Source organism: Lactuca sativa, chromosome 7 (assembly GCF_002870075.4).
Source record: "Lactuca sativa cultivar Salinas chromosome 7, Lsat_Salinas_v11, whole genome shotgun sequence".
Classification (NCBI taxonomy): Eukaryota; Viridiplantae; Streptophyta; class Magnoliopsida; order Asterales; family Asteraceae; genus Lactuca; species Lactuca sativa.
This window is the reverse complement of record NC_056629.2, coordinates 58,405,806-58,422,409: the sequence shown is the minus strand read 5'-3', so window position 1 is coordinate 58,422,409 and position 16,604 is coordinate 58,405,806. Positions and strand designations below refer to the sequence as shown.

Genomic DNA, 16,604 nt, shown 5'->3' with positions numbered 1-16,604 from the left:
ATTATACACAAAGGCACATTTTATAACATCGAGTTACTAATGCGTTTTCCTACAATCAATGTATAACCAACTAATAGGCAACAAGTCATATATCTAGGTTTGAAGACTTATATGATATTACCGTCTCACGATCACTCGAGATAAATTCCATGAAGTGATACCAGTGAGCGTGGGTTGAATCCAATACTCAGAACTTATGAGCACTCATGAATGTTGCGGCAACTCGTGTTATGTCCCATACCTTGTACATCTATAATCCAGCTTCATGACAGTCTTGATTCATATCTACTTCCAACATATGACCGACTGTGGATGGTTTGAATAACTTAGTCATTCGGGAAGAATGACCTAGTTATTCTGGAAGTCAAAACATGCAAAGAGAAACACAAGAATAATTGAATCAAGTATGGTCTCAGAACTTATGAATATAAATAGAACATCTTTTATTTATCATCATATTGATTACACACTGTTTCAAACTAGAAACTTTATACTTGAATTAAAACAATAGTTGTCCCATGCTCCAAGCATGTACACTATGGTTTTTTTCTAAACACTGGAGACGGATGAGGAGAATGGATTGGACTTTTCCGAGGAGAGGGTTGCAGTAAGGGTTGTGGAGTAGGAACTTTTTTCATGAATGATGGGAGAGTACGGATGAGAATTTTGATGAGAGATTTGATTCGAGTTTCAGTCTTCACTTCCCCCTCTTGAGGAAGGACCTCCAGGTTCCTCCTCAAGCCATTGCTTAAGACCGTCGATTTTGTCGCAGACATTGTTAAACTGAGCTTTTAGGATGTCTGCAAGCTGTTGATTGTTGGGAATTGTGGTGTTGAAGAGTAATTTGTGGATGTCCTTGGTGAGGTTGAGGATTTCTTGACTGTGGAAGTTGGAGGATAATGATATACGGAGGCTGTTGATGGTTGATTGTAGGACCGAAATGGCAGATTCATATGCATTGTGCGTTTCTTCAACAAATTTCTGGGACTGAGCAGATTGATCTAAAGTGATGGAGTGAAGATCAGATTTGATGGAGGATACCTCAAAGATAAGTTTTTCGGCGGTGATGATGAAATGTTGATGATCATCCTTATGATTGTTATCCAGGGCTCGGATGCCCATTTCCACTTTAAGAAAGATGTGTTCTGTGACAAGACACTCTCTGGCTTCAAGTCTTTCGACATGGTCGATGAGAGACTGCGGGCCAGGCAAGTCCTCAGATTGCGGTTGAGAAGATTTCACCGCAGCTAGAATCTGATCCACTTTGTCTTGCAGAGACAATAATTCTTTTCTGGAGATGGCAAACTTCTTTTTCTTCTTCTTCTCCTTGGGCTTAGAAGTTGAGTGCTGGGAGCCACTTGATTCATCCTCGTCAAAAATCATCATGGGATCATCCGAGGGATCTGGTTGATTGACTTCTTGGATATCAATATCATCAAAACCAAATGTGGGTGCAGAACTGACCTCGATTGCAGTACCATCCTTTTGAGAATCCTGGGTTGGAGGAGGCTTGGATGGACCAGCATTATGTTGAGCAATTTAAGAATTACGGACGGTCTCGGCCATTTCATCCATCCAGTTCTGGACCTTTAGAATTATAGCTACGGTGTTGTCATTGTTTATGGTGTCGGCCCAATACTTGGCCAAATTCTGAATTTCTTTTTGTTTTTGTAGAAGTTGCTTCGTTTGTTGATCTTTCCTTACTTGAAATGCCCTACGGAAAGCAGCATACTTCTTGGCATCGGATTCATTGGTGGGTTTGTAGTGTGCCCATGAGTTATTAGAATAAGTACCGTCAATTCCTTTGAAACGTACTGAGGCGTCCCTCGGGTTCACAGATCCTTGTACATTTGTGCTCACTGTGCCTAAACCACCTGGAAAAGATATAAGCAGAATAGGATTTCCGGAGTGTCCTTGGTCTCCTTGACCCATGGTCAAGTATGGCCTCGACTAAGTTCTGGCATGGGCTGAAGAATCTCCCTGTGGGGGGTAGGTGTATCGAGTGTTTGGATTACAAAGTTTAGAATGGAGCCCAACTCCGGTTCTTGAAAGAAATGAAGTTTGGAATCCCTAGAGACCTTAGGGCGAGAAGAACCAATTAAATCCTCTTGGGATCTAGTTGGGGGTGAGTCTGCACGTTGAGATGAAATGAGCACACTTGTTGTGCTTGATTAGCTGGATAGGGTAGAAGCAAATGGGTCTACGGGAACCCCATGCACTACTGGAGCCTGTAGAGAGGCTACGGTATCAGTCCGGTCACACATTTGGCCAGAAGATTGATTGGACTCGGAGTCATCATCTGATGATACAACATGTTGGAGTTTTTGCTTCTTCGAGGGTTCTGCTTGCTTGGGAGCTTTGGATTTCTTAGATGCTTTACGTTTCCTGTGAGTTTCACCCGTTGTATGTTTTATTCCCTTATTACGGGGGCCTTGATTTGGAGAAACCAACTGTTGAGCCTTGAGGCTAAGGGAACATGGGTTAGGAGTAGTAGAAGATGGAGCTGCGGATCGCTCTGGTTGATTGGGTGTGGTAGAGGCTAATATGTTTTGACTTGGGAGAGGCAGGGTATGGGTCAATACCTTCCATATCCTCAATGTGATCTGTGACTATTTGGGTCTCAAGTCCAACCGTAGTCAAGATATGAATGGGTAAACGTCTGATTGGTCCAAAGATAGATTGATCTTTAGAGTAAGCGTACCTTTTGAGATCGCGTGTGATAAAGAAGTTGATGTCGTTTTCCATAATGAGGTTGGCGTTTTGATGAAGATCTGAGATGTAGAGTGCCCAAAACCTTGCAAAAGTAAGCTCAGTTGGGTTTTCCTTTGGAGTCTCCTTAGGGATGTACTGGAGAAAATCATCCCATAGGATTTGACCGTAGTCTACATCATGACCCGTGAAGATGCTTCATACTAGCTCAAGTAATTTGAGGTCCATATTATCAGTTCCTCCGGTCCTTCCTGATAAACTACGGATCACAAAATGACACACAAACTGCCATACCCCAGGAAGCTGGTTCTTCTTGAACTCTCCAATACCCTTGATCTTCTTCTGGTATCCCATTTGATACAGAGTGGAGGTGATGTTTGTGACACTTGGTGAAAAGAACTTGGTTGAGGGATGCGCCAGAAGATTGATCGCAGTAAGAAACTTGTCTTTGGTCAAGATGACCAAAGAGTTATCTACCAAGTTCAGATGAACTTCTTGTAGATTATTGAGAGGGCGATATGCTGAAAATGCACATTTGAACAATGTGGAGATGGGAATCACATCAGTGAATGCATCGAATGGACCAAAGAGTGGATGATTGGAGATAAACTTGATCATGAGACGAATCGAGTCATTATAAGAAGAATGATCATCGAAAATTGCCCTAAAATTGCTAGATGCAATTGAAGGCGATTGGTTCCGTGTAGCAGAATCGGAACCAGTCTGATGAGCAGAGGCTGATGCCTTTGATTGTTTCTTTGAGATTCTTGATTTCACCATTTTTGAAAAAACTTGAAGAACTTGCAGAAAACTTTGAAGTGCAAGAGGGAAGAAGATGAAGTTGTTCGTCTTTGAGGGATCAGATAGCGTAAAGCTTTCTTGGGGAGGATAAAAAAACGTTTATGTAGTGGCGGATCTAAAGAAAATTGTTTTTACCCTAAGTAAGAGTAAAAACCCTTGAATTCTTATGGTAAAAGCGATCATTATTAGCCACACAAAATATTAATGAACATTTTTTTTAAAAAAAAATTATATATATTTTTTTAAAATGGCATTTAATGAAATGTCAGGACCAATACCCCACGTATGAAGAACGTGTGGAGAGGGGCGATAGTCCATTGAATAAAGGTAGAATTTGTAACGGATTTGACATCTTGGAGTAAAGAAGAAAAGACAATTTAAGGAAAAAGATTTCCTAAAAGATTTATTTTATTAGAAACTATTTTATTTTGGCATCACACCTAAAATAGGTCTGACAAAAGGTTTATTTGAAAAGAAGAACTGAAACGATCATATGCTATACAACGAATATTTTTGAGAATGTTTTTCTTATTTAATGGGGGGTCATTAAATAGCACACAATGTTTCAAGATTTTATGAAGTGGTTGAAAAACAATAAATGTGATTGCGGATGGATCACTTATTGCGGATTGAGACATCATTGTGGATGGATGGTGAGATAACTGCGGTAGAGGAAACTAAGAGAAACACTTGAACAAAGTTAGAAAACACAAAAAGAATAAGGACCTCAAAATAGAGGTATGATATATGGTTGCGGTATATTATATATATATATATATATATATATATATATATATCGAAACTATGTGTGATACTTATATTTGAGTAGGACTGCAATGGGGACCAGAGAAGGTCTGCGGTACCTAACAATTCAAAAAGAATTTCGGGTCCGGATTCATCATTCCTAACATTTGTAAGAAACTGTTGAGTTTTGTAGAGTCAAGTGCCTTTGTGAATACGTTAGCAATCTCTTCATGAGTTTTTACAAAAATTAGTTCAATATTACCTTTGAGAATGTGGTCTTTGATGAAGTGATATCGTAGTTCAATATGCTTTGTATTAATGTGATGAATAGGATTGTGAGAAATCACTATTGTACTCTCTGAATCACAGTAAATTGGTATCCGCAGCATCCTGTATCCGTAGTCCATAAGTTTGTTTTCATCCATAGGACTTGTGAACAGCAACTGGCTGCATCCACATATTCAGCTTCAGCGGTAGATAAGGAGACACAACTTTGTTTCCTTGATGACCAGCTGACGAGCCTTCCACACAGAAATTGACATCCACCTGAAGTGTTCTTTCGATCTAATCTACATCCAGCATGATCAACATCAGTAAATGCTTGAAGACTAAAGTCGTTTCCTGCGGGGTACCATAAACCGAGGGCTTTGCTGCCTTTTAAGTATCTAAGAATTTGTTTAACTGCAGTAAGGTGAGACACTTTCGGATTAGCTTGGTATCTTGCACATATGCTTGTGGCGAAGACTATGTCTAGTCGACTTGCGGTGAGGTACATTAATGAACCAATCATTCATCGATAAGTTTTTTGATCTACGGATTCGCCGGTAGGATCAGCAGAGATCTTATATCCGAAGGCCATTGGGACCTTTGCTGAGGAACAGTTGTTCATTGAGTATTTCTTCAGCAGTTCAGGGGTGTATTTCTCCTGATAGATGAATAGTCCTTGTGGAACTTTTTTATTTTAAGACCTAGAAAGAAATTAATCTCTCTATTCATGCTCATTTGAAATTTACTGGTCATGAGCTTTACAAATTCATCCATCATCCCCTGATCTGTAGATCCTAAGATGATATCATCAACATAAATTTGTACGAGCATAAGGTGATTACCGTTTGCTTTTCTAAACAAAGTGGGATCAATCACTCCTCTTTTGTATCCGGACCAGACAAGAAATTCTGAGAGAGTCTCGTACCATGCTCTTGGAGTTTGCTTTAGACCATCGACAGCTTTTTCAAGCTTATAACAGTGATCTGTAAATTCAAGACTTTCGAAGCCAGGAGGTTGTTGAAGATAAACCTTCTCTTTCAATTCACCATTGAGAAAAGCACTCTTCACATCTATTTGATGTACTTTAATGTTCTTGTGAGTTGCGTATGCTAAGAAGATGTGGATGGCTTCCATTCATGCTACAGGGGCATATGTTTCATCATTGTCAATACCTTCAAGTTGACTATACCCCTCGACGACTAATCTCGCTTTGTTTTTGACGAATGCACCTGATTCATCCAATTTGTTCTTGTAGACCCATCTTGTACCAATAATAGTGTGACCCTTTGGCTTCAGAGCGAGTTTCCATACAATTTTTCTTTTGAATTCTTCTAATTCTTCTTGCATTGCAGATATCTAGTCAGGTTCCAATAGGGCTTCGTTGATAGTTCGAGGCTCGATCGATGACATGAATGTTGCATAGTGACTGTGATCAGATAAATCCTTTGAAGATCGAGTCTGTATACCTACGGATGGGTTGCCGATGATTTGACCAGGTGGGTGATCCTTTGTCCATACATGAAGACGAGGTTGCAAATGGTCGGCGGCTGCGGTGGAGGGAATGTCTTCTATGTCAAAGGATAGTTCGGTTAGGGACTGCAGTCCCCCCTAGACTTGAGAACAGCCTACAGAATTATCTTGAGCTAAGGGAGTTGGGTCTGTACTTTCTTGGACAGTTGAGAAAGGTTCCCCTGGATTGTGGATGTTCCCCCTGAACCTGAGAAGGTTTCCCCTGGATTGGAGGTAGTGGAGAAATCCTTGAATACGTTCGTGTGTCAATTGTCTCTATGTCGCCATCATCTGAGTCTGAGGATACCTTCGAAGGTAGTGTTCCTATGCGGGGTGAGACCGGAACTACTTCCTCAAGTATTGGAACTTCAATGGCTGTTTCTTGATCCGGAGTGGAACTTTCTCCTTCAGTTGGCAGTGTGGAGGTATTGAGTGAAGCTTCATCAGATTGAGCAGGACCATATACTTCGACATGTTGTTGTTGAGCTTCAAGAGACACAGGAACTTCGGATAGTTGAGTAGTCTCAATGGAGTCAAATAGATCATCATAATTGACTTCAACTATATTGAGAGGACCCAAAGAGGATGGAATATCACTTTCCATGATGACTTTAGTTTCATTAGATGGAACAGTGGCGCGGACGTAATACTCATCAAATTTGACATCGAAGCTTTTGACTATTAGTCTTGTATGTCTTATGAGTACGCTATAGGCTACTTTATTTGTTGAGTAGCCAAGAAAAATGTCTTCATCAGACTTTGGTGCAAACTTGTTTAAGTGATCCTTGTTGTTGCTCACAAAGCATCTACACCCGAAGATGTGACAGAACCAGACATTTGGTTTACGGTTGTTCCGACCCTCATATGGAGTTTTGTTGAGACGCTTGCATATTATGCTTCGGTGTTGAACAAAACATGTTTTGGCCACTGCTTCGGCCCAGAAGTAGAGAGGAAGGTTGGCAAAATTAAGCATAGATTTGGCTGCTTATACCAGAGTTCGATTTCTTCTCTCTACAACTCCATTCTATTGCGGAGTGTAAGGAGCTGAGAAATTGTGGTTAATGCCCTTTTAAATCAAGAAACTATTTAGGATATGATTGGTGAATTCAGTTCCATTATCACTTCGGATGCGGCGAGCAGGTAACTTGACCTGTAGTTCAATCTCCTTGATGAAATTGATTAGAACCTGCGGTGTTTCAGTCTTTAGTCTTAAGAAAAAGACCCATGTGAAGCGAGTAAAGTCATCTACTATAACCAGTATGTACTTCTTATGATGGAGATTAGCTACGGTAGATGGACCGCAAAGATCAATGTGTAAGAGCTCTAGAGATTCAGAGATTGAAGAATCAATCACCATTGGATGACTTGCTTTTAATTGTTTGCCACATTCGCAGGCGGGACACAATGTATCATTGCTGAATTTTAGAATTGGGAGACCTCAGACGAGTTCTCCATTGAACAGATTGTTGATATATCTGAAATTAAGATGAGCTAGCTTGCGGTGCCATAGCTAGCTGACTTCAGTTACTGCTTTTGAGAGAAAGCACAACTACGGTTTTCCAATGATCAGAGAGAAATCCAAAGGGTACATGGTCCCTTCGGATTTGGATTCGATTAAACAAGTGCTTCTATCACTTGTCATTATGTAGCAGTATTCATTGTCAAATTCAACTCTGTGGCCTGCTTTACATAGTTGGCCTACACTGATGAGATTGTGTTTAAGGCCTTCCACATAAGCAACCTTTTGAATAGAGAAGTTTCCTGTAGTAAGGACACCATAACCTCGGATTATCCCATTTGCGTTGTTACCGAAGGTGACATTTCCACCATTTTTTATTGGCCTGAAGTCCCAAAGGTATTCTAACCTTCTGGTCATGTGCAAGGAGCAAGCACTATCAATTAATCATTCCACTTCTTGTTCCTCCTTGCACAATGCCTGAGAATTACACGGTTAGTTTAGGCATCCAAACAAGTTTGGAGCCCGGGGCTACAGATGAATTTTTTATGGATGCATGAGCCAAGGTTGCAGGGACAGATTTAGTGTCAACCATGAGTCCTAGATCTGGGTACTTGTGAGTTTTAGGAGTGTTGTGAGATTTTAAAAAGTTATGAGGTCTATGATAGATACGAGGTTTCTGAAAAGTATGTGAGTTTTGACAAGTACAGGTTCTTTGAACAATGGAAGTTGTTTGAAAAATACGAGGTTGAGCTCGAGAAAACCCCTTTTGATGAAAATCAGATGAGTGTGTTTTAGCACTTGCCCTGACATTGTTCATAGTCAGCGGTCCGTTGGATGTGAGATTATGTTTAGGACCGGTCTGATGATGAGATCTGATATTTGTGCCTTTTCTTTTTGAGTCAGAGTGCCTTGTCACAGTGTGTGCACGTGACTGTTTCCTAGGATGTGTCATTGCAAGAGACTGACGTGATTTGAGGTGGGTTGGTGTAGGCAAGATTCCTTTCCATTTTGGTTTGTCTAAGGAATAGATGATAAAATCATTGCTTCGAAAAAACTTTACTTGCTTTTGGGGTTTGTCAGATTTCTTTGAACAAGTTTTAGGAACTGTACATTCCTTTTTGCTTGATTTTCTGACAGTCGAGATTTTAGAGAGATAGTTTGAAAAAACTGGTTTTTCTGGACTCTTGAAATTTGAAACATCGACTTGTCTTTTCGAAAAACTTTTCTTCCTTTTGTTGCAGAACTGGAGTTCCCTTTTGAAAGCCATTTTTGCTAAAGTTTTTGGTGTACCACAGTCAGTGAGATTTAATTGCGGTTTCCTTAAATCCTTAGATTGTTTTTGAAAACAAGGACTTGACTCATCCGAGCTGGATGGTTTAGGATTCTGGGAACATTGACCGTATTCGAAGTTTTCTATGAGCAGTTCGTGATGAATTGGCTGAAGGGTTACTGAGCTTTTGACTGGAGACTGTGGTAAGAATGATTGGACTACCACACAGTAAGATTGAGTTGTGGGACACTTTATAAGGGGAAGTTAGTCAAACTGTGGTGTAGAACTGCAGTTGGCGAGACTGCGATCCGAAGGCAGTGAAGGAAAGTTTGTGAAATCTACTGGGTTTTATATAATAATTTCTTCATCACAAACAGATGACACCTGAGAGTTGGGATTAATTGTTCCTGTGACAGGTTTAGGTGTGATCTGAGGATTCAGGAAGAATTTCCTCAATGACACAATTATTGCTTAGATCATGAAGGCGACCGAAGTGCGCTTTGATGTCCTCATGGAAGGTTTTATCATTGACAGGGTAATGGAACTCTCGATCTAGAGGGACATAGGGACGGTCCTTGTTAAACTGAGGTGATGAGTCTTTTGCGGTATTGTACCCATTGGACCAACCCGAATTATAAGTGTTATCAATGGTTCCATTATTCACAAGCTTCTCAATAGCTTCACTTTCATTAAAGAGTTTTTCTATTAAAAGATTTAAACGTACAATTTCACTCTGAGCTAAATCTCTTTGATTCAAAGCTATCTCTAACTGTGTTTCACTAAACATCCTTGCATCTTTATCTAACACTAAGTCCTTCTCTAACATAGCTACTTTGAGTCTTTTGTTATCCAGTCGTCCTCTCACGTGAAACATCTCTTGGGACGCAATATTGTTCTCATCTAGAGCTTTGTTATAGTTTGAAAGGACGGCATCACATGTGTCATTTAAGTTGTCTATGAATGGTTGACAATCATGCATGCTATAATTAAGAGTTTGGATCATGAGTTTTACCTGCTCAACGATGCTTAGAGTTCCATCTTTAGCCATGTAGCAATAATTCTTTTCCAGTTTGGTTGATCCATCCTCATCCGAAGTTTCCATCATGTAGATCCTGTCTTTTCCCTTAATGTTGTTATTCTCATCTTCATCTCCGGATGACCACACTTGATGGTCTCTCTTGACTTGGGCTACATATGCTCTAGCTTTCTCCTTTTCCTCCATTTCTTGAGCCATTCTAATGTAGAATGCTCGGTCTTTTACTACATTGGCTTTGAAATCCTTGGCAAAGTGCTTCTCCTTGTTACACTTGTGACAGATTATAACATCAGGTTTGTCTTCATTTGAGGTACCAGGGTCATTTTTGATAGGTTGCGGTGTCTCTTTGGGTTAAGTGTTCTGAGGTTGTGGAGATGGGTGGGATTTGTTTAGAAATCGAGAGTGGTTGTTTTGAGAATTGAAATTGCAGTTAAAGGGAGCCTTAGTGAACTATTGATTCTTGCGGAACGATGGAGGTGGCAGCCTGTTAAACTGTTGACTAACAAGAGCAATTGCATACTGGAACTCTTCTTCATCATCATACTCTGAGTCAGCTTCGTATGACTGTGGAGGGTTGTCATATGAGGGATAGTAAGATTGAGTATGTGATGCTTATGCTACGAGGGCAAGAGGTCCTCCGAAGTCAGCACAGTCTTTCAGTACGGTTGATTCTTGAGCTTGCAATTCACCATAGAGCTTATACAGAGATAAGGAGTGAATTTTTCTGTCTCCTTAGACTATCATCTTAGTAGTAGTCCAATGTCTGCCCAAACCATTAAGAAACTGAAGATTTTTCACATGGTTGCTTCGGATGGTGCCTGCATTTGACAGTTTCCTGACAATCTGTAACGACCGAAAAATTTCAACCAATTTAAACTTTTCAAAAACAACCCGATTTCATTAAATTATTACAAAAAGGTTTTCAATACAATTTATTTAGAGTATTCCCAGAACCACGTCACAACATAAACATGAGGAGCGGTACGATCACACCTTCGCCTTGCCACGGTCTCCTGAAGAACCTGAAAAACATTAAACCACAACTGTAAGCCCGAAAGCTTAGTGAGATATCCCCAAAATACCAACCACATATACCATACACGCATAACATGCCATATCACATCCGAACACAAAACAGCCATGCACTTCGATCTACTGTGTGACTGGTCCGCGCACCGGACAACAGTCCACCTGGTCCACCCTCCGAGTCTAGCCATATACATCGAGTTTGTAGTGTGATTGGTCCGCCCGCACCGGGCCTTCAATCCACCTGGTCCACTCTCTGAGTCTACGGTATGACTGGTCCGCTCGCACCGGGCCTTCAGTCGGCCTGTTCCATTCTCCGAGCCTCGGCACGTCTGGTCCGCCCTCTTGGGGCCTACAACCTATCCGGACCGCTCACTGGGCCTTCGGGAAAACCGGTCCGCCCTGGGTATCTTGGCCTACAGCACAAAGCAGGACCCGCCTCAACCCAACTCCAGTCCAACAACCATGTGCACAAAAACATACAATCATATAACAATTCACAGTCAACAAGCCGATCAAACAGATCACATAGCATATCATCATCCTAACCATGATCCCGACCTAACCGGTCCCTAACATATACCATCCTAACTACCAGGATGCAAACATATCAAAGCAGTAACATAACAACAAATACCCGGATCTCAATCCGATAAAGGGCCGGCCTTGGTGCCTTAGACCCTATTGATATAGTGAGGATAACTCACCTCGAAACTGCCGACTGAACAGATAACCCAAGCTGCTCCGATCACTGATACGATCTCCACCACTGGCCAACCACCAAAACACTGAACTCAAAACAATATCCAACAATTACCAAAACGCCCCTGGAAGTCAACTGGTCAACCCTTGGTCAAATTCAAAGTCAACCCCTAACTGACTCTACTCACCGAGTCAACCCGATGACTCGCCGAGTCCCCATGCTCAGAACTTTCCCCAATCCGCGACTCAACTCGCCGAGTCACCCCGAGACTCGTCGAGTCCAACAACTCTGAGTCCTTTCACACTCGAATCACCGAGTCATCCCTTGACTCACTGATTCACAGCTCAACCAGAAGAAAGGATAGGACCTCACGACCAGACTCGCCGAGTCCAAGAACAGACTCGCCGAGTCCAAGGCTATCTTCAACCTACTTGCCGAGTTGTTCTGCCAACTCGCCGAGTACACCCTTGTAACTCGCCGAGTGCCTCTAGATCTCATTCCAAACAGAACCTTACAGGCCATGCAATTGATCCAAAACGTAGATCTAGCCTCCTACAACCCATCCATCACGTAAAGTGGCGAACTTTACATGAATCCAAAGAGATCTAGGCATTTTACACTTTAGGGTTTGGGTTTGGGACAGGATAGCTTCACCAATCACTTATCAATAGAAACTTTATGCATTTTTGGATCATCACTACTCCAGATCTGAGGTAGCATCCTCAGATCCGTCTTCCAATCCCGAAATAACTCATGAAATACTCCAAAAACCCCAAAACAACCACCATGGATGACAATAAGGGAAAAAGGGGTTCAAGACAGAGGATTCTTACCCCAAAGATGAGCCTAAACTGTTGTAGACTTCAGATCCACAAGTCCTCTTGATGCTATCCTCGAATTCCTCCAACTTCTCTTCACAAATCCCTTCTTCCAAGCTTCAATCCTCTCAATAATGGAATTTCTCACGATTAGGATTTTCTCTGGAACTCTCAGCGTAAAATAGAGGCTGAAGAGAAGGTATAACATCCTTTAAATAGGGGCAAACCCCAAAGATTAGGGTTTTCTTCACCCAGCACCAACTCGCCGAGTCCAGCCGCCGACTCGCCGAGTTGGCCACTTAACACGCGACCAGAATCGCGACTCTACTCGCCGAGTCCACCCATGGACTCGCCGAGTTGCCCTTATACATTTTCACTTTGAACCCTGAACTCGGGGTGTTACAATTCTCCCCCACTTAAATTAGGCTTCATCCTTGAAGCCTGCGGCAACTCAACTCCAGAAATACTCCCGCCACGCACCACCTGGCATTAACCAAACCAGGTTCCTCAAAGCACAACCATAGAAACCAGAAACTCACTCTCTCCTTTCTTGCGGTGTCTTGACCACCGTCTCAAGCCGGCCTCTGGCTTTACCCTCTGATAACCACACTTAGTAACTGAGTACTACCCATGATGCAACACTGATCCAAATCACAACAATCACTCGACCCATATGAGCTAGAAATAACCATGAACCACCGGATTCCCGATCCGAGTCCAACTCTATCCATTCCATGCTGACAGAAAGACACATTCTTCAGAGCAACTCCCATGAGTTCTCCTCTTGCAATCACATGCACATGCTGAACTAGCCCTAGCACTCTCGGGTTGGGGAAAACCAGACACCCTGATGACACCTCCGAACATCCCCCCCCCCCCCCCGGATGAATCACCATTACATACACAACTCCTTGATCAGAATCAAGCTGGGAGTCTAAGACTCCATCCCTGCATCCCTTCCAAGTCTCTTGGCTCTATACCCGCGGAATCCCTTCCGCGACCTCAGCAGACATCCCATCCGGATGTGATCCATGCCACTGTCGCAATCACGCTGCTCAAAGATCATAATTGGACCACTCCCATCATAACCCTGCGCTACTGCTTTCACTTCCGTGAATTTTTACACTCCCCCCTCAGAGCTACATTCCTCTCTCTTTCCTTACCAAGGAAATCCACTTGGTCGCCTTGTCACTACGACAAGTGCCACGGTGCTCACCCAATATTACACCATTTCTTATAGCATAACCACTATCCCATGCACCACACATACTCTGAATCTGATCGCAAGGACTCTCGAGTCCATGCACTACCTCCACTAATCGAGATCAATATCCGGGGCCAGACCTTCTGATGTTATCACATCGCGACATACTCATTCCATAACCTCATACAGATCTATCAACACATGCAGAGTCTTCAGCATGACTGGACCACCTTACCAGGCCTTCAGCCCATCTGGACCACTCTCAGAACCTTCAACAAGTCTGGACCGCCCTCCAGGGCCTTCAGCCTGTCTGGACCGTTCTCCGAGCCTTCGGCCTGACTGGTACGCCCACCGGCCTCCATTCTATTCGGACCGCTCAACTAGCATTCATCATCCCGCGTTATCCCTCCATAAAACTCTCCCATGCATGCCGTTCTAGCCCTCTAGGGGTTCCAAACTCTATCTCCACCCTACATACTCAAACCCGGCCTGATCCCAGGCCTTCCACAATCAATCACCCTTAGCCTGTATCCCGACCCGCATGCCTGCCACTTACTCATACCAGCCTACGCTCTTGGCTGACAGAACACTGTTGAATCCCGAACAGCTAAACAACCTCACATGCTCATTGATCTTCTGGAGAATTTCCAATTCTCCCCCACATATAGCACTGACTATCAATCATCGGTCGCCATCACCGACCTCCCTCAACAACCTTACACAACACAACACTTACACGCGAACTGCGCCCCGCAAGCATAAACAACCTTAAAAAAATCACATTTCCACACTGATCAACCCGAGCTCGAAAGAACTCAATCTGCAGTTAACCACTCCTCATAAAGCAGATGCTATCTGACATTCAGACCAACGCCAGATTCCCACTAATAAACCCCACGAATGATAACCAACGAAATTCCCATCACTAACCCATAACCATACCATAACTCTCGAAGAACAACGAATACCTCACCGAAAACCACACAAGGAGACTAGCATATAAACAATACTCCACAATAATCACAAGATAAACAAGACATCAAGAAAGAAACATACCCGCGGCTGCATCCGACACTGCTTTGACCTCCTCTGCTGTAAGCTGAAAAGCACGACCCTGAGCCCTTGGGGGCTCCGCTCCACCCTGACCTCCACCCATGATCCTCAAAGTGGTCGGTGCTGGAGCCTGCACCGGCCCTGCAGCAAGCTGTGGATAGTTGACCCTCAAGTGCCCCACCTGATGACAATAATAACAAATCCTCAAATCTCGAACCGACGCTGACTGCCGACAATCCCTCGCATAGTGCCCCTCCTTTCCGCACTTGCGGCATGCACCACCGGACCTACAAACTCCGGTGTGACCCCTCCCACACTTCCCACAAGCGTGGCTGCTCTGATCTCCCACCCTATAATCAACGGTCTTGGACCGTTTCGGTGCCAGCTGCGACTGCACCGGAGCCTGCCTCAGCTCACGCAACTGCAACTCAATCTCTAACTCACGCCGCTTGGCGGCCTCCTACAACTCCAATAAAGTCTCGCACCTCTGTGTAGACACAAACTATCTGATATCCCTCTTGAGCATGCTCAGATATCGAGACATCTGAGCCTGCTCCGAAGCGAACTCAGGGCAGAACATTGCCCTCTCAGTGAACATCCTGGTGATCTCAGTCACCGACTCCGAATCCTGCTTCAGCTTTAGGAACTCCTGAGCCAATCTCTCTCTCTCTCAACCCACGAAACATAACGAGCGCTGAACATCTCTCTGAACTGATCCCATGAAACCACAGCCCTCTGCGCATCCGAATATGACCCCGTGGTCAATCTCCACCAATCCTTCGCCCCGAGCCTCAATAGGTTCAGAGCACACCTCACCCTCTGATCAGCAGGGCATGAACACGTGAAGAAACACCCCCCACGTCCGATAACCATCTCATAGCAACAATCGGGTCCTAAACTCCATCAAAGGTGGGAGGCTTCGTATTATCGAAGTCCCGATACTAAAAACCACGACCAGCTCCTCCCCCTGCCGCTGCTACAGCCGTTGTAGCTGCCGCGGCATCCGTCTCTGTGAGGGATGCATAACGCTCATCAAAATACTCAACCAAGGCGGTCTTGATCGACCCAAACAGTTCCGGCAACTCAGTCCGGAACAATGCAGCAACCTCATCATGCAGGATCTCACGAATCCTTGCATCCAACTCGCACGTGCTCATCTGACCAACAACCTCGGGCGGTACTGACCCGCCTGGAACTCCCTCTCCTGCTCCCGATCCTGACCCGGATCCACTCCCAGCATGCTTCGGAATCTCCATACTGAAAAACACCACAAAAAAATCTCAGGGACTTCCCACTAACCCGGGAACCAACTCTCAACCCAACCCTAGAGGTCATGGTTTCCCTGATACGCGTATGGGTCCTGTGCTTTCAGTAGTACGAGCCCATACTACCTTCCACACCTACTCATATTTGTATGAAGTACTACCACAACACCCTAGTGAAAACATACAAAACAAGTGCTCAACCCTCACTACTAGAGGAACACTGGAAATCTCCCACAAGGAAACCCTAGGCTAACATGCATCATGAATCATGCAACATTATCATGAAATCCTGAAGATCCCTAGCCTAGCACTAGCATGCTGTTCTATCAATGTTCAAAAATAAGTATCATGTATGGTATTTTGGGGTTACTTACTGGCTCCGGCTGATCGTACCTCCGCGTCCTCCTTTACCCATTTTGAAAACCATTTTAAATTCTCTTTTGAAAACCCTCCTCAATTTGAGAATGGAGTCACACGAGTGTTCCTCCAATTCACTCAAACCAAGGCTCTGATACCAACTTGTAACAACCGAAAAATTTCAACCAATTTAAACTTTTCAAAAACAACCCGATTTCATTAAATTATTACAAAAAAGTTTTCAATACAATTTATTTAGAGTATTCCCAGAACCACGTCACAACATAAACATGAGGAGCAGTACGATCACGCCTTCGCCCTGCAACGGTCTCCTGAAGAACCTGAAAAACATTAAACCACAACTGTAAGCCCGAAAGCTTAGT

At 43.4% G+C, this 16,604-nt stretch overlaps 1 protein-coding gene across 1 annotated transcript; it reads right to left on the bottom strand.

Annotated features, from left to right (window-relative positions):
- Positions 1-4,600: 4,600 nt before the first annotated feature.
- Positions 4,601-5,029, bottom strand: LOC111883789 (uncharacterized mitochondrial protein AtMg00810-like). The gene has a single exon (XM_023880106.1). The coding sequence runs from the start codon at positions 5,027-5,029 to the stop codon at positions 4,601-4,603; it is 429 nt and encodes a 142-aa protein (XP_023735874.1).
- Between the last annotated feature and the right edge of the window lie 11,575 nt (positions 5,030-16,604).

Coding starts and splice junctions, on each gene's coding strand:
- LOC111883789 (XM_023880106.1), bottom strand. CDS start 5,029: ATGTACCTCACCGCAAGTCGACTAGACATAGTCTTCGCCACAAGCATA.